This window comes from Phocoena phocoena, chromosome 18 (assembly GCF_963924675.1).
Source record: "Phocoena phocoena chromosome 18, mPhoPho1.1, whole genome shotgun sequence".
NCBI classification, from domain to species: Eukaryota; Metazoa; Chordata; class Mammalia; order Artiodactyla; family Phocoenidae; genus Phocoena; species Phocoena phocoena.
This window is the reverse complement of record NC_089236.1, coordinates 69,446,138-69,469,393: the sequence shown is the minus strand read 5'-3', so window position 1 is coordinate 69,469,393 and position 23,256 is coordinate 69,446,138. Positions and strand designations below refer to the sequence as shown.

Sequence of the window (23,256 nt, the reverse complement as noted above, 5' to 3'; positions counted from 1 at the left end):
TCACCTGAATTTGAGAGTATTAGTTTATTTTTTAATCTGTTATTATAAATGCCTTACAAATGCTGAGTTACTCGGCTTTATTTTTCTAATCGTGGGGCTAACAGTTTTTTGGAAATTCACTAATGGAGGTGGAAGAGAACTATAGGCTCCTTAATCCATCTCTCAACCCTAACGAGCTGCTCAAAGGATGCGTCTGAGCTGAGAAGTTAAGGGTGAGGGGTTGGGTCAGCTCGTCAGGGATATTCCATTGGTTTCTCTCACTTGTGGTGGCCTAACCCAGAGGTGCCAGTGGGGGCCCTGCCCAGAAGCCCCTCCTGAGTTCCAGAAAAAGTCAGGATACATACAGCTTTGCCACAGAGACCAAGTGCCTTGGGTCGGACTGGCTTTTGTTGGCTCTGGGAACAGGGGATGGGGAAAGTGCGTGGGGTGACTCGCTATGAAACACTGACCTTGACTTGCTTTAATGAGAAGAAAGCAACATTTGCAGTATGAAATTTAAAAGGGTTGTTACTGAAGTGCTCTCAACCTACTAGCTTAGGTTTTCAGAAACTTTCCAGTGTGAAATAATTACAAATTTCTAGAAGAATTTCAAGAAGAGCACAAAGAACCCAATTACTCTTCATCCACATTCACCAATGATTACTTTGCCACAGTTGCTTTCTGTCTACACACACACACACACACACACACACACACACACTCCCATTTATTTTTCCTGAGCCACCTGAGATTAAGCTGCATACATCCTGTCCCTTTAGATATCCTATTTCCTTGTTTCCTCTAATCTACAATACATACAATATAATTTCAGAATTGCTGTACTCATACCACCATGAAAGATAAACCCATGAAGAGTTTGAGTTTTGCAGTTCTTTTCTTTTTTCTAAGAGGGCATATTATGTTCAAAAGTTACCGAAATTAATTTTCCCTCTCCCTTTTGATTATATTATTCACTTAAGATACAGCTGGAACATTTATTTCAGTTTCTTTTTAGCTTTATGATTGTCCCCATTGCTGATCTGCTTTTTCAGTATGTAAAACATTAACTTGGTTCCTAAGTGAAAACCATACAAACAGAGAAGCTCCCTGTCCTTCTGCCTCCTTCTCTCCCAGCCTGTGTAGTGAACCAACTTCAGTAAACATGAAATATCACAGATTTAAGAATAAGCGATCACAATGCATTTTTTTTCAAATTATGCCTTCCTCAAACTCATAAGAACCACAGTAGCCAATAAAGGGCCCAAGTATCTATCAAAGGTTTACCTGATACCAGGTGGTTTACCTGATACCAAAATCTTTGTACTTATATGCTTGATTTCTTTCAAGTCTCGTTCACCAAAACTGCTTGGAGTGTGAAGCATGGGTTTAGGGTAAGTACCAGGTGTTACTGATTACCTGCTCCTCCGAAACCTCTAGAGGAGGGGACGCTTGTTGCTCAGACTGCCGACCATCCTGATAGTTTACGTTTCGTCGCTGACGTAGAGGAGGGAAAAGACGGTTCCAGTTGATCATTCCTCCCTAAAAAGAGATCAATGCACAGCGATCAGACAGGGGAGGAGCAGAAACATGGTAACGCACTAAAGAGCTTTCTCTTGCAATGCAGTCACAGCTGCAGACTGGAAATAAAATGTCCGATGGACCTGCTGTGTGCAAGCTGAATCAACAGGCTAAAATCGGCAGCCTGCAGTAGGTGCACAGAGAGAAAAGAAGGTAGCAGGTACTGCCAAAGGGATTTGTGCAATTTGACTCCAGAAGGCAGTGGAAGACACATGCAGTCACTCCTAACCTCAGCCCCGTGGTGTCCCCACCGACACTGTCCCAACTCCGCTGGACTCGGGAAGACGCGAGTGGAGGCTAATTCAGGGCAGGCAACCAGAAACCTGGAGCTTCCTTCAGCAGCTCTTTAAGATGTTGCTTCTCCCCCTTTCTCCTCCAGCTCCTCTTCTCCCTGTTCTTGTTCTTTTTTAAAATTTGAGTAAATTCTGAGCAAGGTCCACGGAGAGAGACTGCAGGTGGAGATAAAACCCAGGTTGGGGGACAGGCTCGGGAATGTGAAGGTAAACCTTACACACAGGGACAAGAGGTTCACACCTGTCCTCTGTGTGGCTTTATGGATAACTTCACATTGGTGGCGATGTCATTTCTTGCCTTTTCTATGTCATCAATGAAAAAAAGCCACTATGTGGCTAGACAGGCAGCCTCCTCCACTGCATGCACCGCTTTTTAAAAGCACTGCACGATACTTTTAAAAACTTGACGTTTTTTACCTATATGCCACCTTTTAAATGTATCAACTTAAATCGGTTTCTGGACGTCTTCTAAGTCCTGGAAGATTTAGAGACTAAGAAAACCTAAAAGTTTTCCTATTATAATACAGGAAAATTATAATACCTAAACATGCTAGATAAACTTTAAAAATATTTCATATGCATAGCTGAACATAAAGGGAAGATGGAGGCCCCAAGGTGCCAGAAACAAGCTCTGGAAAACCAGGGCAGTAAAGAAGAGATGATATGGTGCGAGGGGGAGCACATCCTGCTAATCCAGAGCTACTTGGGTTTTTTTTTTTTTTTTTTGCGGTACGCGAGCCTCTCACTGTTGTGGCCTCTCCCGTTGCGGAGCACAGGCTCCGGACACGCAGGCCCAGCGGCCATGGCTCACGGGCCCAGCCGCTCCGCGGCATGCGGTATCCTCCCGGACCGGGGCACGAACCCGCGTCCCCTGCATCGGCAGGCGGACTCTCAACCACTGCGCCACCAGGGAAGCCCGCTACTTGGGTTTTATCACCTATTTGGGTTCAGGAGAGGAGGCCTTGGGTCTGAAAGAGGCAGTGACTTTAAGCTCACTACCTCCTTAAAGGCACAACCTCAAATGGCAGCCTCCCCAGTGAGAGAGGATGAGAAAAAAACCAACCAAAGAGCAGATTTTCCTGAGGGAGGGAGCAGAAATCTCGGTCTGCCTGAGAGGTGAGAACTGCAGGGAAATTTGGGGTTCAAGTTACACCACATATCTGCTCTAAGAACCCATCGAAAAGTACATAAAATTCGTTCTGGGATTTTGGAGATGGATACACCTAAGGAGCCAAGCAGAGGCAAATCTAAAGTTATTCTGGAGAGACACTCTCTCATCCTGGAATTAGATGAATTAGATGGGATTCACAGATACAGCTCCAGTGGGGGAAGACTCGGACCCCAAACTACAAAACCCATGAGGAAAACACCCATCATGAGCAGGAGTCAGTGTGTACAATAAATAGGAGGATTAGATCCCCAAGGACTCAAATTTACAACATTCTGAGAAAAACTATAAAATTAGAAGTTTTAAGATGACTGAGATACAGAAGGAGTTAAAAAAAAAGAATAGGACACTATAAAAAAAAAGATAGTTTTTTTAAAAAATAGGGAAACTAAAAATAGAGATATTATGCAAAACTGTTCTGGAGAGATACTGGTAGAAATAAATTCAAATATATTAATGATCACACTAAATATACACTGACAAACTCACAAGCTGAAAGGCTGAGACTGTCAGTTTTGAAATCTCTCCCATTCCCCCCAACCCAACAATAGACAAACTGAAAATATAAAGACATAGACAAGTTGATGTAAAGAGATGGAAAAAGAAATATTAAAGCAAACTGATGTTGCTATATTCATGTCAAATAAACAGACCTCAAGGGCAAAAGAGGCATTATTAGGGATAAAACCACGAAAATACATTGATATTATTTATATATAACATTACAGCATCAAAATACAGAAAGTAAAATTTAACAAAATTACAAGTGAAGTGGAAACATCTAGACATATATTTAATTTTTAGCATATACTGATAGATCAAGCAGACAGACAACTAATAACAATATAGAACATAAATAACAAGTTTGTCTAGATGGACATATATAGCCTGCACTCAATTTTTAGAGAATATACATTCTTTTCTGTTATAAGTAAATTATTTATTAAAAAAGTGACAGTGCACTAAGTCCTATATAAAATATCTGCAAATACCAAAACATAAATATTATACAGACTATATTCTCTGACTACAATGCAACCAAAAATAAATATCAAAATTATAATTAATATAAAACAAACAAAAATGCACACATTTGAGATCAAAAATGAAAAATCATAATGGAAGTTAGAAGATATCTAAAAGTGAATAAAATTGAGACTACTACCAATCAAAGCTTGTGGGATATAATTAAGTAGTTGATGTAATTTTAAAATATTGAGCTTAAAGAAAATGAAGACTGAAAATTAAACAGTTAAATACAATTTAAGAAGTTAGAGAAGGTAACAATGGTCTAAAGAAATTGGTAAGAATGAAGTACAGAGCCAATGTTAATAAAGTGGGAAACAGAGACACAACAGAAGGAATCAATGAAAACCCAATGCTGACTGTTGAAAAAGTCAAATAAAATGAATAAACCTGATGCTTAGTGAAATGACAGAGAAAGAAGCACAAATTATATTAGGAATAACACAAGGAACATAATGAAAGATATTAAATAAGAATACTTTATTTGTGCTAACAACTTTGATGAAATAGACAATTTTCTAGAAAAATATAACTTGCCAAAACTCAAGAAGGAATAGAAATTGGTAATCAGTTTTTTTTTTTTTTTTTTCTGTACGCGGGCCTCTCACCGTTGTGGCCTCTACCGTTGCGGAGCACAGGCTCCAGACGCACAGGCTCAGCGGCCATGGCTCACGGACCCAACCGCTCCGCGGCACGTGGGATCCTCCTGGACCGGGGCATGAACCCCTGTCCCCTGCATCGGCAGGTGGACTCCCAACCACTGCGCCACCAGGGAAGCCCTGGTAATCAGTTTTAAAAATTGTTCAGGAACATCGACTAAAGCTGCACATACGTGGATGCCTCAGCAAATTCCATTCCTGGACAACATGAATGCAAACACATGCTCACCAAGGGCAGGGACCAGAACGTTCTCAGCAGTGTTGCTTGTAAACCTCAAAGACTGGAAACTACCCAAATGCCCATTAAGTAGAATGGATACATTATAGTATATTCACATGATGTAGTATTATATAGCAGTTCAAATGAACAAACTACAATTATATGCAACAATATGGCTAAATCTCTCAAATAAAATGTTAAATAAAATAAACACCAAAAAGTACATTTGTATGATTACTTTTATATAATGCTAACTTTTCTGCACGTTATACTTCAATAGAAAGTTACAAAAAGAAATAGAAAACCTGATTAGACGTTTAGCCATTAATGTAATTGAAATAATACTTAAAAATCTACCTACCAAAAATCTACAGGTGAAGTCTATGAAAATTTTGAGGGCCTGCCATCTTACACAAGTTGTTCTAGAGAACAGAAAAGAAGAAGAGCTCCCCACCTAACTTTTTGAGGCCATATAATGCTGTTTCCAAAAGTCAGAGAAGGCTATTATGAGAAAGAAGAATTATAAAACAATCTGTTTTTCATTTATGGACAGATGCAATAATCCTAAATAAAAGATTAGCAAACTTAATCCAACAATGTTCAGAAAAGATCATCTTATCCATTATGATGTACTATATTAGGATTTATCTCAGGAATCTTAGAAAATATAGTAATGTAATTCACACATTAACAGATTAAAGGAGGAAAACCAAATGCTCACATTCAACAGATATAAAAATAATTTAATAAAACTTGATGAAGAGAGAAGAATGCCTATTATCACCACTTGCATTCAACATGAGTCATGGCATAATGAGGATGAAACCAACCACTTGTGGAAGAAAATGCAGAAGGATGGAAAGGGAGAAACTGTCATCACACATGATGATTGTCTACCTAAAAAATGAGAACCAATGAGTACAAAATAAAAAAAAAATAGTAACATTCCTTGCCTGTGATCACTGAGAAAATATAAGTGCAAAAAATTCCTATTTACAAAGAGAAATAAAAACCATTAGGTACTTAGGAATTAAATCTAACAAAAAATTTGCAAGATCTCTATGAAAAATGGTAAACTTGATTGAAGGATAGCAGAAGACCTAAGTAAGTGGAAAGACAGCACATTCCTGCCTGGAAGACTCAATACTGTCATCTTTTCACACTCTGCCAATTCCAGGCTGTAGCAGAGACTGCTGGTTGACTTTCGATATCCACATTCCCTTTCCTTTAAAAACAGGACTTTTTTGGGGGGGAGTGATGCACAGTTAGTACATTTCTCAGCTTCCCCCACGAGGACTCAGTTCTGCTATTGGTATGCAAGCAAAAAGGGCATCTGGGACCTCCAGAAGAGATCTCTTTTTATTTCTTTTAAATGAGTTAAATTAAAAAAAAATTATCTTATTGAAGTGTGGTTGATTTACAATGTTGTGTTAATTTCTGCTGTACAGTAAAGTGATTCAGTTACACATATATATATTCTTTTTCATATTCTTTTCCATTATGGTTTATTACAGGATATTGAATATAGTTCCCTGTGCTCTACAGTAGGACCTTGTTGTTTATCCATCTCATAAAATTAGTTTGCATCTGCTAATCTCAAACTCCCAATCCATCCTTCCCCCACCCCGTTCCAGAAGAGATCTTAAAGGGATCTTAAGATCCCTTTGAGGCTGAAAAAAATGCCTGGTTCTCCTCTCCATTATTGAAATCATCCTCATCCTCTAAAACTCCGCTAAGCCCCCATCCTCTTTGTAGTTCTACCCCCGAGCTTTGGCCGTGCCCTTTAACTGATGTCTCGTGGCTTCCTTCCTGGTTACAGACCATCTTGCCTGCTTCTGGCTTTTCCCTTTCTGGATGTCATGCCTTCCCCGAGGAGATCAGGAGCTCCATGGGAGCAAGGACCAGAACGTGCACCTTGGACCTTGGACCTTGCTCCATGGGAGCAAGGACCACCGCGCGTGTGTGTGTGTGTGCTTTGGTTGAACGAGACAACCTCAAGGGTCAAGACTAGACCTGAATATTTTCAAGAAGTATAAGGGAGGGTTTTTTTTTCTACTAGTTATTAGGACTTACTGTTAGACTACAAGAATGAAAGTAGGACGGTATTAGCACATGATAGGTAAACAGGTCAGAGAAACAGGAGAGACAGTCAACAAATCAAAAGTAAACATGGGCACTTGATATATGATGGAGGAAACATTGTAAGTCAGCAGGAAAAAGACACACCACTTAATGAACAGTACTAGGACAAATGGTTATAGAGATGGAAAAAGAGAGGACCTCCCTGGTGGTCCAGTGGTTGGGACTCTGTACTTCCAATGCAGGGGGCATGGGTTCGATCCCTGATTGGGGAACTAGGATCCCACATGCTGTGTGGCATGGCCAAATAAATAAATTAATTTAAAAAAAGAGATAAAATTTGACCTTTACTTCATATCGTATACAAAAACAAATTTATTTTATAATAAACCCCACAGGGACTTCCCCAGCAGTCCAGTGGCTACGACTCCATTCTTCCAATGCAGGGGGTGCGGGTTCGATCCCTGGTCGGGGAACTAAGATCCCACACGCTGCGTCGTGCAGCCAAAAAATAAACAACAACAACAATGTGATTAAACCAGCCAAGATGACTAAATATAAAAATAAAATAAAATAAAATAAGCCCCATAGATTAAAGATTTAAATCTGGAAAGCTAAACTGTTAAAAATTTTAGAAGAAATAAGAGGCATTCTTTATGTTGCTGGGGCAGGAAAGGATTTCTAAAACAAAAATATAAAGGATCAATCATAAAAAAGGATTGCTAACAATTACTACAAACGAGAACTTTTGTATGATTAAAAAAAATAAAGCTAGAAGGCAAAGTACAGATTAAGAGAAAATGTTTGTAACATATAACTGACAAAACAGTATCCAGAATATGTAAAGAATCAATGAGAAAAAATAAATAATACAAGAGAAAAGCGGACGTATATGAATAAATGTATATGAATAAACAATTTACAGAAGAGGAAACCCTGAGTCAATAAACATAGGAAAAGATGTTCAACCCCACTAGCATTAGGAAATGCAAATTAAAACAGCAATAAGTAATTTCATACCTGTAAGACTGGCAAAAATAAAATGTCTAACAACGCCAAGGATACGGATGATATGAAGGAAACAGGAACTCCATATATTGTTGATGAGAGTTTAAATGGGCCCAAACATTTTAGAGGACAATGTGTCAAGATCTAGTAAAACTGAGGATGTTCTGATCTAGGAATTTCATCTACAGGGAGCTATGAGTGCCTAATGGGGCATTTATGAGGATCCTCTGTGAAGCACTGATTATAATATTAAGTAAGCAAATGTAAAAAATTCAACTGTCCCTAAAGAGGGAAATAAATTATTAAGTGGTTCTATTATATGTGTGCAGCTAGAATAAATGAACTAGATCCAATGGATGAATCTCAAAAATACAATGAACAAAGAAAGTTGTATAAGAATATGGATATACAATACCATTTACATAAATTAAAATATATTTAGAATAGTATACTATTTAAACTATTTTACGGATAGTTTACATATACACACAGTTTACATATACATACAGCAATTAGTGGTGATTCTGCTTCCCAGGGGATATTTGGCAATGTCTGGAGGCATTTTTGGTTGTCTTGGGTTGGGGGTGGGAGGTTGGGGACATGATGGTGGTGCTGTTGTTATTCAGTGAGTAGAGGCCAGGGATGCTGCTAAACATCCTATAAGGCACAGGACAGACCCCGCGACAAAGGATGGCCTGGTCCAAAATGCCCACAGTGTCCAGGCTGAGAAGCCTTGATATATGCTCACAGGTGGTGAAGATACAAACACGCACCGGCAGTGGATACCATACAAAAGCATCAGACACGACACAACTGCTATGGAATGCTGGGAAGAGGAATGAAACTTTGGCTGATTCTGTAACATTTTATTCTTCAAAGGGAGAGTGAAAGAGTAGGCAAAACAAAACAAAACTAAACCTCAAGCTGTGATAGTAAAAAAGTGCTTAAAAGGCAGAAAGTCACAGGAGCTCTAGGTTCTGGGATGTTTTGACACTAATCTGCTCTTTCTGTAGGTTCAGCCTGAGCCTCTGCAAACAGGAAACGCTTCCTCCACTTTGTCTTCTTCAAAAGCAATAACCACATATTCAAAAGAGGAAGAAGGAAACAGCTTGCATTTTGAACAGCCATTTTATGTTATTAGTTGCAAGGAGATTTTCAAATGAAGTAAAATTTCTTGTGAAAATTAATAAACAACTAATTTTCCAACTGAGAGCAGTAAACATTTGTTAACGGTTCATCAAGTGGAAGTCACATGGAGTAGAACTCCACCTCTAAAGGCCTTTGCGGGTTTCTGAAGGGACGATCAGGTCAGGCAGTGTCTATACCAAGAAGCCTGGTCAGAAGAGCCCCCCAGGGTCCTCTGGGGGCACTTGCAGCTCCCACGGGAGAGAGGAGCAAGGTGCACGTTCTGGTCCTTGCTCCCATGGAGCTCCTGATCTCCTCGGGGAAGGCATGACATCCAGAAAGGGAAAAGCCAGAAGCAGGCAAGATGGTCTGTAACCAGGAAGGAAGCCACGAGGCATCAGTTAAAGGGCACGGCCAAAGCTCGGGGGTAGAACTACAAAGAGGATGGGGGCTTAGCGGAGTTTTAGAGGATGAGGATGATTTCAGTAATGGAGAGGAGAACCAGGCATTTTTTTCAGCCTGTTCAAAGACAGGGGACTGAGAATGGGTTTATTCCTACTTCAAGGGCCAAAGCAACGCTAAGGAGAAATTACAGAGGAACGAAAAATAGAGGATGCTGAGTGACCGAGAGCAGTCTCCAATGCCAAAATACCTGGGTTCAAATCCCAGCTCTGCCACTTATTATGTGAACTTAGGCTTCAGTTTTTGTTTTTTTTTAAACTTCTCTGAACCTCAGTTTTCTCATCTGTATTATGGGAATAATAACTACGTTCACCTCATAAGGATATGAGAAATAAATGAGTTAATATATGTAAAGCATTTAAAACAGAGCTTGAAAACTTCTAAAACCTTATTACATACACATTAGCTATTATTACTATCCAATATTTGCATTGTATCTTACAGTGGTATTTCTTGTCTTCCCAGCTAGCCTATAGCACCCTGGAGAGCTGCACTGGGGGTAAGATTTGCATGAAACTCCCCAGGTGGCCGGCACAGCTCTCAGCTCAGTGCAGCCTGAGCTGAATCCCCAGCAAAGAATGATGACAGAGCAGGCACAATGAATGTGATGGTTTAGGACAATTAAAATTCTTTCCAAAAGCATCCTCATCTTATTTTTAAAAGGTCAGTCACTGGGAAAAAAAAATGCATCCTTTATTCTCCATCTTTGGTGATCTGAAACCCTTTATCAGAGTGCTACGTTTTGAACTGTAAAGCAGGCGGGGCCACCTCCACGGCACTGTCTGTGGCTGCCTGCGGACCATGTCGGGAAGATTCTGGGGGAGGGTATGGGTTCATCAGGAAACAGTGACATGACTGCTTAGTGATACCTGCCTTGGGCACGGAGGAGGCGAGGTGGCACCTATACAGGAACTACTAACCCTGCTATAGACCATGGCTGTCCAGTATTTTCCACATCACGGCACACACAGAAAGATATATGTGTGTGACACACAGGACAGAGAAAGCTGCATGCAATCAGCCTGGCAGCTTCAGGCCCTTCCCAGCTGCCCCAAAGGCTGAGGGGATCAACACCTCATCAGGCCATCTGTGACCGTGACACAGTGTTCGGGAAGTTCTGCCACAGACCTTAAGGAAATACTTGTACATTTAATGTGAGTAATTTACACTGGGGACGGGCTATCATGGAGTTGAGACGCAGAGAAGACCAGATTGTTTCAGGTGCATCAGTTAAGGTGAAAATCAATGGAATTATTGTGTGTCTACTCAAGTACCTGGTAGTACCCGAAGCCATGAAGCTAAAAAGAGAACTAAGACAATGTCTGTGCCTTCTCGAAGCTCCCAGTCTGGTATCCTAACCATTAAATTGCTTTTTCTTTTTCCTCCAGGTTACTCGTAACACCCTCTGCTTGATCAGTGGTGCCTCCTCCACTGTCCGCCCGCCATGACCCCTGGCTGCACTGGGCCCTACCGTGCCCCTCCCGACACCTCTCTCTGGCTTCTGTGGAATCACACTTTCTTGGTCTTTCAAGCCGTCTGGCCACACCCTGAGCGCCCCTCAGAGACACCTTCTCCGGTTCATGTCCTTTATACGCTGGTGTCCCTTAAGGTTCTGTTAGGATTATTCCTCTTCTCTCTCCACGTCTGTCCCCAGGGTTTTAGTCTCCCTGCGTGTGGTGGAGACTCCTACCCGCTTTCCCCCTCCAGGTGCTGCCCCTCAGAGCCACATGACCAACTCTCCTGATGCTTCCCCTTAGGTGTTCCAGAGACATGTCAAATGGAGCGCATCCCAAACAACACTCATCGCCAACCCTGTACCTCTTCCTCTGTCCCCAGTCTTGGGGAATGACATCAATGTCCTTCCACAGCACAAGCCAGCTCACCAGGCTCTGGTAATTGTAACTCCTAAATACCTTTGGAGTCTATCCATTTCTCTCCATCCTGACTCTCACTGTCCTATTTTAGATCGCCATCAAGGTCAGGCATGGCTTCAGAGTGATTATCCTGAGATACAAAGCTCATCGTGACAACCTAAGTGTCCATCATCGGATGAATGGATAAAGAAGATGTGGCACATATACACAATGGAATATTACTCAGCCATAAAATGAAACGAAATTGAGCTATTTGTAATGAGGTGGATGGACCTAGAGTCTGTCATACAGAGTGACGTAAGTCAGAAAGAGAAAGACAAATACCGTATGCTAACACATATATATGGAATTTAAGAAAAAAAATGTCATGAAGAATCTACTTAAAAACTCTTCAATGGTTCCCCGTTGTCTTTTCATTAATCTTAAAATACTTTTTTCCTTCATTAATAGCAATAGCAAAAATCACTACTTGGTAACATACTTTTATAAAAAAACGTTTTCCAAAACAGAAAAATAATTAATGAGAAGAATGTCATTATTTTCTATTTTTGTAAACTTCTTTTGTGTGACGTAACGAAATATAGTTGGATTCTCCTATCTGCTTCTGCAGTCAATTCTGTTACACGCTACTTTGGCTTCTGAGGTATATAAAAAAATCTAGCCACGTATAGATATATAGTTAGAAAAAAAATCGGAGTATATTAAGAGCCTTTTCAGATAAGCGTAGGTATTCTTTTTTGATACTACTCAAGTCCCTACTGGCTTTAGGATGCAATTCAGGTTTCTCACCAGGGCTCGCCAGCCTCCTGTTTACCGTTCCAATGGTTTTCCTCACCATTCCGGATTCACATTCTCGACTCCTGCCCAGAAGGCTTCTCTACTCCCCCGAGTCCGGGGTGAGCTGCTCCTCTCATGTACCCTCACATCTCACTGTACCTTTGCAAGGACAGCACTTGGTACATTACACTTCAGTGACATGCTCCCTGGTAGGAATCTCACAGCAGGTGATGAGCCCCATGAAGGCTGAGATTATTCATCTTCTCTCTGTAGGCCCAGCCTTGCCTGCCACCTGGCATATTCGAGTACATAAGAAGTATTTGCTGAATGACTAAATCGTGGACAAATACACAGCAAAGCATATTGCTGAGATAAGTTCTATGGGATTTTCTTCAGCAAAGACCTCACAGCTCGTTGTAACACAGGCCCTAGTGTCAGGATGGACAGGGTGGGAGGGGATGACGCAAGGAGGCTCAGAGAGCAGAGCACACCGCATGGCTGATACGGTCTTTAAGGGCACGAGGCACCTTCTCCCTCTAACACAGGAACCAGCAGTTTCAAAGGACCACTGCTGGGAGACTGCAGATGGGGACTCCTCGCAGAAGGGGGCATCTGTAACGCACTGGACTGCTGCTGAGTGCCCCTTGGTGGCTACAGCTCGCAGTGTAACTATGGATATGCTTGGCTTCATTCCTTTATCTTTTCCTTGCAGTGCACTGTACTGGGGCCAGGTAAAGAGCGCTGTGACACACAGAGAAATGACTAATTTCCTACTGCCCTGGAAGAGCTTAGCTGAGTTGACAAAACAAAGGCACATTAGAAAGTAAACAAGAGGCACTGAAGATGCAGCGTGTGACCAAGGGCTACGGGAGAGGTATCCTGTTAGACTTAGAACTAACAATAAGCACTACCAACATAGAGGAGAGAAACACTGCCAGAGGCTGCTGTCAGCAGCTGATAGCTTCACGGCAAAACCCGAAAACAAAGGAAAAGAAAGAAAAACAAAACAAACCCCATTACCACCACCACTCACGCAAACTAGCCATGCATTCATCACACGCATGAAAGATGGAGGGACAATCACAAGGCCGAGAATAAATCCCATCACATATGTGCAAAGCAATTCGAGGGTCACGCCGCAGGAATATGAACAGTAGAAGCACGCAGGAGAGGGAAGCTGGCCACGTCATGTGAAGTGCCACGTCCTCACGTTTGCACAGACGCCACGGAAACAGTCATTACAGTATCCTTCTCGGCTGCCGGGCAGTGAGCCGTCTTAGTCGGTGTTGGGAGAAAATAATCAGCTAGAGGGAAACTAGATGGTGACTTGAACACAATCCCAGGCTAGTTTTACAGCTCTCAGTTCCACTTTTTCTTTGTGGTTTATCGGCCAGCTTGGGGGGCTCAGACACTTTGTATTGTATTATCCTACGCAGCAAAACACAAAGCAGTTTCTGCGCAGCGAGGTGAGGAAACAGGAGACGCTGCAGCTCTCTGCCATGGCTCCTCCTCGCTCTGGTCGCCAGGGCTCTGGGGACCACGGCACTGTCTGTCTGACCCACCGCTGGGTTCGGAGGGCTGTGGCCACAGGTGCTGGTCTAGGGATTGAACCAAGGAGGCGGTGAGGAGGCATCCAGAGAGTCTACTATCAGGAATCTGTGCCACAGCCCAACACGCAACTCGAAGGCTCGGCCGCTGCTGCTCCCTGCAAGGAACGCTCCAACCGTGCGCGCCACCAGACGTGCCTCCTGCGTCCTCTGTGTTGAGTGATGACTTGTCTCTTGAGAGGCTGGGGCCTCCCACCACAGCTGATCCTACTTCTCCCAAGACGTGGGGATGGTTTTTACAACAGGCAGAGGAAAGGAGACTCTGGAGGAAGAGCAGCAGGCTTCAGACTCTCCCTGGCAACGGGCTCCCTGCCTCTGGGGGGCGAGGAAGGAGGGTGGTGTTGGGAACATGCTGAGCCAGACAGTGCTCATGTCTGCCATGTTTCCCGAAGGCTGCCTGACTCTCCTCTGAAGGGGACCTTCTCCTCCATGAACAGTCAGGATCAAAGGTGTCCCCACCTTTTGGGGGGAGGTTTGGTTTTGATTTGGGGAGAGAATGGGAACGCTCAGTCTCTTGTGAGGAGGAAGTGGTGGGGAGGGGCAGTGAGCTCCCCAGGTTGGGGACATCTGCTGTAGGAAGGTGACACCTCTCTCTTGCTTTAAGGCTTTTTTACTCTCTTAATTTCATTTACGTGCTTGTGAACACTGAACACAAGTTAGTAAGAACTGCACAGGATAAGATACAGCTTCCTTGAAAATATGAAGGAAAGAGCACCTTCTGGCACAGGGAAGACCGACGTCTGCGTTACATCTTTTGTTTCCTCCCTTCTTTGTCGGCCAATTTTCTGGTCATTTCTTCTGCTCCTTAACCTTAGCTCTACGCAGCAATTACCAAATAAAAGTCAAAATTAAAATTAGTTCTGGCACTTGTTACCAGTAAATGTTTGGAGAGAAGAAGAGGTGAAACTTGTTATTAAAAATGAGACTGGGGATTACACAGGATTTCCCCTCTCTTTTTACATCTCCTCCCTCAGAGTTGTCACTCATTTTCACCCTTCAGCGATCACCTCTCACTCCCTTACTCGTCCTTCAACCAACACTGGGCCAGGGTGGACAGCATTGCCTGAAAGCCCGGGGACCCTTTTGGACTCAACTCTCTCCCCGATAAATCAAATCCGGCCAGTTCTCAAGTACCACTGATTTTTCCCTTCAAGGGGGTCTGTTTAAGTCTTTGTCGTCCCCCTCTGAGATTAAGCCAACAGCCTCTTAGATGACCTCACTGCCACTAATACAGGCCTTGGTTTACGGTGCTTCCCAGATACTGCATTTGTTACAAATGGAAGGTTTCTGGCAACGTTGCACTGAGCAGGTCTATTGGTGACATTTTTCTAACAGCATTTGCTCACTTTGTGTGTCTGTGTCACATTCTGGTAATTCTCGCAATACTTCAAGCTTCTTTATTTCTATTGCATTTGTTAGGGTGATCTGCGATCCGTGATCTCTGACGTTACTGCTGTAATTGTTTGGGGGTGACAGCAACACTGGGGGCTTATTTTAAGAAACTGCACAGCCACCTCAACCTTCAGCACCCACCGCCCTGATCAGTCGGCGGCCGTCAGCGTCGAGGCGAGACCCTCCACCAGCATAAAGATTATGACTCCTTGAAGGCTCAGAGGATGGTTAGCATTTTTTAGCAATAATGTATTTTTTGATTAAAGTATACACATTTTTAAAGATATAACGCTATTGCACACTTAACAGACTACAGTGTAGTGTAAACATAACTTTTACATGCACTGGGAGACCAAAAAATTCGTGGGACTCACTTCATCGCAATACTTGCTTTAATGCAGTGGTCTGGAACCAAACCTGCACTGTCTCCAAGGTGTGCCTGTATTGTCTCCATCCAACCTGCACACCATGGCGGGTGAGTTGTGCATGAGTTACCCCACCAAGGCCTTTCACAACACCACTGTCTCAACTGAAAATCTTACTGCATCACATCTAGATTATTCTGTCCTGTTTTGGCTGTCCTCCAAAACCAGCCTCACCCTAACTACTTCTTACCTCTTCCCTGCATATTCCTTCCACTGACTGTGTCCCTCACTTATTCAGACCACATTTGCTCCAATCGTGTCTGTTACCTAAAATGCCCTCCCCTGTCCCCTACGACCATCTGCCACCCTACAGGTTTGTACAGAGCCCAGTTCTTGTTTTGTGCCTCTAACTGGCTTCTTTCTTGACAATCCAAATCCTTACTGGTCTCCCTGTCCGCTGAACTTCTACAGAACTAGGTCAAGTTGCCAATCTAAGAGAATGTAACACTGAGTCTAGGTTTCCTCATCTGTAAAACAGAAAACTGGACTAGATGGTCCTTAAACTAATAATTATTAGCTGCTTCTTCCTAATCAGTATATTACAGAATGTCTTGAAAGTCAAGCAGTTCTCTCTCAAAAAGAGACCTTCACTGTTGCAGCAGAAGCCCAGTGGCCTCCTGCCAGAGCTGTTGCAGGAGGGATGCCCAGACAGACACCGGTCTAGACACCCTCCATTTTATAACCTCCAGTACTGCTTCTGAGTGTTACCTGCACTGATCAAGGAGCTCTAACGAGCATCTCTAATGATCAAGGATCCTTGAGCAACCACCCCTACTAGACGGCAGCGATGGACGGTTTACGAATGAGGAATGTGGATTTGTGGAAATGAAGTGCAACTCTCACAGTGGTCTCTCACAGCCCAAAGCCCACGTTCTGAACTATCAATGAAACCTTCACCTGCACCCCGCACCCCACCCTGGGAATCCAGGCGCAACCAGGGTGCATACACCACCATCACTTAAAAAAGTATGATTTTTTAAAAAATCTTGGTATCGCTAATCTGTGCTCTAATCTCGGACAGGAGATCATGACTCATGAGTCTGGAAATTCCTGTACTCCTTTCTTCACAAAGCCACATCTGTCACCCACAGTGAAAGACTGCAGGGTCTGAAGCTGGGGTGGGTTCCATGAAATTCAAGACTTCTTGAGATGATCAGAAGGGTTCTTGCTGAGACACTCACAGGTGGTCCAGGGGTCTGTCCTGCGCTGGAATCGTATTCTGGTTTTTGCGGTACGCGGGCCCCTCACTGTTGTGGCCTCTCCTGTTGCGGAGCATAGGCTCCGGATGCGCAGGCCCAACGGCCATGGCTCCCGGGCCCAGCCGCTCCGCGGCATGTGGGATCTTCCCGGACCGGGGCACGAACCCGTGTCCCCTGCATCGGCAGGCAGACTCCCAACCACTGCACCATCAGGGAAGCCCCGTATTCTGGTTGTAAAACCCACAGGGATGACTTTTTTTGAGGAGGAAAAATTTACAAAATGATTATAGGGACAATTTTTCTAATATTCCCCTGTTTGACATTATGTCTGCTTCAAGGTACATCTCTAAATTCATTCATGGTTTTAAAAAGGGATTAATAAGTGAGAAAATAAAAAATTATGAAAAGAATTAGGATTGCTGATGACTTCTACCTCTCCAAAATACCAGGTATGTCATCATCGTTTGTTTCCTTAAGTACCATGAGATTGTACCACACTCTCCTTTCTCATGAACACCAAGGCAGAATGGAAAATAGAAATGATTTTCTCGAGGTCACTTAATGAGTCAGCCTTGGAAAGGGATTAGAATTTATATTGATCCTATCTTTCTGTTCTGAATTTTGTCAAAAAGGTCAGTTATGACCAACTACAAGAGCACCAAATACGTAACAGTAGTTTCTGCAAGGAGGTACAGATTGAGATAAACAGCTTAGCTTTAATTTCACTTGAAAATAGAGTTCTTGCACCTAATTTTCATTTAATTTGCAGATTTTTATCAACCAAGCACTAGTAACTTACTCCGCACCTGATACTATACACTTCATACTCACAAAAGAAAAAAGTCATAAAAGAACTAACTCTAACTGATTAGATTGCTTTGTTGACAAGGCAGCACAGCAACTTGAAAAGGATGGTTTTTAAATCAAATTGCACCAAAACGTGAAAGAGCAAAGCTAAAAAGGAAAAGTGCTGAGAAGCATGCCACATGCCCGTGTGCTGTCTTCAAGGCTGCTTGGGTTCATCTTGGCTGAGAAGGTGCTCCCTTTGGATTCAAGGTGGACTCCTTTGCTACACACACACACACACACACACACACACATACACACACACACACACACACACACACAGGTTTAGGTATACAGTTTTCAGGGCTCCACTCCAGACACACTTTCTTGACCCTCCATGGCTGGGCAAGGGGCTTCTCCTAGAAGAGGACTCGTGACATTTTGCTGTCACTGCCTCTTCCTACTCTCAGCTCAGGGAGAGGAAAGATTGTGCTGTCTTGTCTGCTCCCCAGAGCCTGGCTGAACACTAAATAAATCTTGTGGAAAGGATGCTCATGGAAACTAAGAGGTGAGTAAGCAGCTTCCTCAGAGACCAGATGCAGGGGTGCTGACGGACACTGGCTCCGTGGGATGGCACCCGCCAGGAGGAAGGACAATCAGACATGCTGCCACATGGACAAACCTCAAAAACACGAGGCCATGTGAAAGACACCCGTCACCAAGGACCCAAAAGTATATGATTAGATTCAATGTCCAGAACAGGCCAATCTAGAGCCAGAAGATAGATGCGTGGTCGCTCAGGGTGAGGTGGGTGGTAGGACTGGGCAGTGCCTGCTAATGCGAAGAGTCTCTTTTTGAGGTAATACCAGTGTTCTAAAATTCAGCGTGGTGACGGTGGGATAACTCTGTGAGTACACTAAAATCCACTGGATTGTACTCTCTTTTTTGGCCACACCATGCAGCTTGCAGGATCTTAGTTCCCCGACCAGGGATCGAACCTAGGCCTTGGCAGTGACAGTGTGGAGTCCTAACCACTGGACCACCAGGGAATTCCCTGAGCTGTACTCTTTAAGGAGGTGAACTATATGGTATGTGAATTCGATCTCAATAAAGTTATTAAAAAACTTGAAAAAAAATGAGAACCTGAGAGCACTTTCAATACACTAAAAATATTTTACTAAATTAAAAATCCTTGATTAATAAAAGGAACTCACATGATTTGCAAGGGGGATGTGACTCATAATAATGTATATGTTAGATGTTACCTAACAACGATTGCTGGGGTAGATAAAGAGAAAATTTTCACAGTCACAAAATGTTTCTAAGTGAAGGTGAGAGAATACACCTCACCCTCGCTTAGAAACTTAGCTAACCATTCAACCAAATACTGAGAAAATAACTGAAATGCATGTGTGAATAATGGTGAGCTGCTGTAGGCATCAACATCTTCTCTCCTTGCAGGTCAAATAAGCTGCTCGTTACTGTTAACAGAGGTGATAATCAATCAGGAAACACGGGCAGCCGGAGGAAGTGAAGAGGTAATGAAAAAAATGAGCACCAAACGACTTCACTGCTTTGTTGACAAAATTCCCACTTGGCTTATACCAAGCATGATGCGTTCTTAGTGGGCTTCACCGTAATTCTACTTCTAGAGTAAATGGAGATTTCACAGAAATACCTTAGAAAGTCTTATCACCAAGTTTATGTTGTGGTATGTGATGGCATTATCACCACCAGCCAACAGAGAGAATAGGGGTCACACAAGTAACAGATGATCACATCTCAGAGAATACAGACTTCCCGGGAAACAGAGCTGCTTTGGAAGGCTGCTGGCTGCGTAATCTTCTAGAGCAGGGGGTGGGCAAAGTTCTTCTGTAAAAGGGCAGGTAGTGAATGTTTTAGGTTTTGAAGACCAATAGGCAAAATCAAAGATATTGTGTAGGTGCTTACAGAGCCACTAAAAATGTAAAAACCATTCTTAGCATCGGGTTTGGCCCATGGGCCATAGCTTACTGACCCTTGTTCTAAAGGTTCCAAGTTTTAAAGAGTAGTAACTATCCAGTTAGCTCCTAAATCAGGACTCTCTCTCAAACTTCCTGAGAGCCCAAAAACAGATCCCCAATGCAATCAGAATAACTAATATTTGACAGATCTTTCTGGTATATCAAGTAATTTTGCATAAATTATTTTATCCTCAGGACAACCCTATTAGATAGACTGTGCACAGATCTCCCCGTCAACCCAGTGTTGATTCCTTAACTGCAAATTTCTTCCCCTTTTCATTTATATTCTGCTTTTCTATCGTGATGGCATCATGACCAGCAAAAAGGGGAATCCATGCTAAGAAGCTGCAGAGACTCCTGCAGCAACCCTGCTGTTCAAATGCTCATCATTACAGGGCATTTCAGTGACTGTTCTGGAGGTGTGAACGCACAGAGGCTCGCAGAGCTTGACTGTGGTCATGTAGGCTCATGCAGTGAGGACACACTGCCTCACCACCAGAACTCAGAGAATCCTCGCCATCTCCTGACTGGTCTTCTTCCTCCAGTATCAGCTTTCTCAAGGGTATTCATGTCATGGCCAAAGGAGTCTTATTTATTTATTTGGTCACGTTGGCTCTTAGTTGTGGCAGGCGGGCTTCTTAGTTGTGGCATGCATGTGGGATCGAGTTCCCTGACCAGGGATGGAACCTGGGTGCCACCAGGGGAGTCCCCAAAGTAATCTTTATTAAAGACAAATCTAACTTACTCTTCTGCCTAAAGTCTTCGCTGACTCACTACGTCTAGCAGGATGAAAGAAAAAACACTCCTCAGTGTAGCACCCCGATGTCCTGGTCTCGGCTTTCTCCCCAGCCTCTCTTTCACTGCTTCCTCCTTAGGGGAGCCCTGAACTTAGGCAAATGCAATCACTTGTGTTCCCATAGCTGTCTCAAGCCCTTGCGCTTTTTCTCACACGGTTCTCTAGGCCTGAAATGCCTGCCTGAGTGCTGGTCTCTTCCAGATTCCCCTCAACCACACAGGGCTTTGCTGAGTCCCTCAGGGAGAACCAGGACTCTTTTGCTGGTGCAAACTCCAATAGAAACCTAGCACTTCGCATTGACTCATCTCTCTTCCCCCAGGGGCTGCAGGCTTCCTGAAGGCCAGGGCAGCGCCATTTTCTCCCTCAGGGCTGCACACTGCAGTGGAACCAAGAGAGGCGTAAATAAGTGGAGCACACAGCTCCTGACCTTCAAGAATTCAAAGGCTACTCGGTGAATGAATAAAGCACGGGCCCATGAAAAGTTACGTAACGGTCCCAGCAGTGGAAAATGATCCGCAGCTGCTAGTACCGAGATGACTCGGCAACGTCACCGACCATGGAGAAAGCACCCCTACTGGGGGCGGGGAGTGCACCTGAGAGCAAGAAGCTGGTGGGAGTAGACTCAATGTGTGACAGACACGCCGCCGCTACATCAATGTACAGAAGAGCGGGAAAGCTCTGCCGTGGGGGAGATGAGAGCTGGAAGAAAGGGACCGGGCGTTATTATGTCGTCCACTCAGCCCTCGTCACAATGAGTCCGTAAGCCAATCAGCCGAAAGCTTCTGTGTAGTGACCACCGTGGAAGTGTCCAGAAAGGCCATGTCACTGGGCCTGATGATGAACTTCAGGACACTGTGCACTGACCCTGTAAGCTGCAGATGAAGCAAGGTCTGCAGAGCCATCACACTGCTCACTGCCCTTTAGAGCCATGGAGGCGTATTCGCTGCAGAGCACGTTACAACTGCTTCAGAAGTGCAACGCCAGAGTTCATTTTCAAGAACCAAGATGTGACTCCCGTGGCAATGTCCTAGGATGAGGCTGGCTGGCCAGGGCACAAGTGATGCTTGCCCTTCCTCTGCTTCCAAACCCTGCACTACTTCTTAACGTGGTGCGTGCGTTCCCGCTGAAACTCCTTTCAAGAGCGAGCCAACTCCTGTTGACTCTTGTGATCTTCTCCTCGTCATTGTCTCTGCCTGGCCTTTTTTGGGGGGTGGGAGGGGAGCCTCTGAATCTGTTGAGCACCCCCTCTCCCATTCTTCCTGAAACACTCCTCTCCCGGCTGCTCTGCCACTGAACTCTCCCGGATTCCTCCCCGCCCCTTGGAATTCCTTTCTTCCTCCTCTCTGCTCTCCCTGAACATGGGTCTCGGGCTGTCTTTAGTGGTTTGTCCTCTCAGAGGATAGCTGTATAGTTTCCAGCCAGGACTACTCACCTGTATTCAGCTGGCCTCAGTACATTAAGAAATTCTGTAAATATTTATTATATACATATCGAGTCACTAATTCTCCAAATGTATGGGTGCCTACCACATGCCAGGCATTATTCACACATTAGAGACACAATGGAAAAGCCCCACCCCCACCCCAAGACACACCACGGGCACAGATGGGACGTGAGTCAATGGTGAGGGGCGGGAGTGGCGAGGTCAGGAAAGACGCCAGGGGCTCTAAGGACAGACAGAGGGTCAGTGCTGCCCGGGAGGCTGGAGAGGGCTTCCCAGAGGAGGGGATCTCAGAAAGTTTACTCAAGAGTGAGCAAGAGTTGGGCAAGCAGAGACCGTGTGTGTGGGTGAGATGGGGTGCGGTGGGGAAGTCGGTTCAGGGGAAGTTTGTTGTCGGCAGAGGGAAGGGTAGATGAAGAGGCAAGAAGTGAGAAACAACACGGGGCTGAGATGAACTGTGAACAGTTCGGAGTGATTAGCCCGAGGCTGCTCAGGGCCGGGGGAAGGCAGGGGCTAAAAAGCAGGCGGGGGCCTTGTGTAGCCAGCGAGAACTGCCTTGTAGGCTCAGGAGGGCCTCTGAAGGACTTTGGTAGGAGTGAGACAATCAGGTTTGCGTCTTCACAGAGCTCGCCCTGGGGGCTGGAGTGTGGGGCAGGGCCGGGAGAGGGAGGCAGTTGTGACAAGCTTTTATTAGGTGAGTGACATCGGTGGCCTGAACTAAGGCAGGGGGATGAAGAGAGAGGGAGTGGTGGGTTGACGGCGAGAAGGTAGACTCTCTGGGGTGCAGGTGAGGGAGGGGACACGAGGGACACGAGGGACACGGATGCAGGAGGGAAGAGTCCAAGGGGAAGCCACAGTGTTCTGGTTTGGGCCTCTGGGTGGACGACGGTGCTTTCCATCCGGGAGGGAGCGAGACAGAGAAGCCAATTTAGCAAAGCAAGGGTAAATTTCCGGTGCCTGTGGGGCATTCAAGTGGAGATGCCCGGCAGGCAGTAGGATATTTAGGTCTGGAGCCCAGGAGAGAGGAGGTCTAGACCATAGGTCTAAGTCTGGGAGCCATGAGCTTAGCACAGAGGGGAGAGCCATGGACTGCGAGTGTGCAGGGGGAGAGATCAGCGGGCTGGACCTCAGGGGACAATGCCGGTTAGGAGCCCAGTGAGGAGCTGGCCATTATCCCGGCCAGGCATTCACAGAGCAGAGCGCTGGATTTCTAAAATCTCCTGTTGGGTCTTTTCCTCCATGGTCTCTCCTTTCTCCACCCATCTCACATGCTGCAATGAGAGGAATTTCTCTGAGATACCTGTCCTACCTTTACAACTGACTAAACCACTTTTGACAGCCTCCAACGTCAAAATCCAA

General features: G+C 44.4%; 1 protein-coding gene across 1 annotated transcript in view; it reads right to left on the bottom strand.

Moving 5' to 3' along the window:
* Window positions 1-23,256, bottom strand: part of UBAC2 (UBA domain containing 2) — a 155,048-nt gene that overhangs the window by 8,830 nt on the left and 122,962 nt on the right. The window contains exon 8 of the mRNA XM_065896047.1: window positions 1,396-1,518. Coding sequence (XP_065752119.1) covers window positions 1,396-1,518 — 123 coding nt within the window. The remainder of the gene's footprint in view (window positions 1-1,395; window positions 1,519-23,256) is intronic.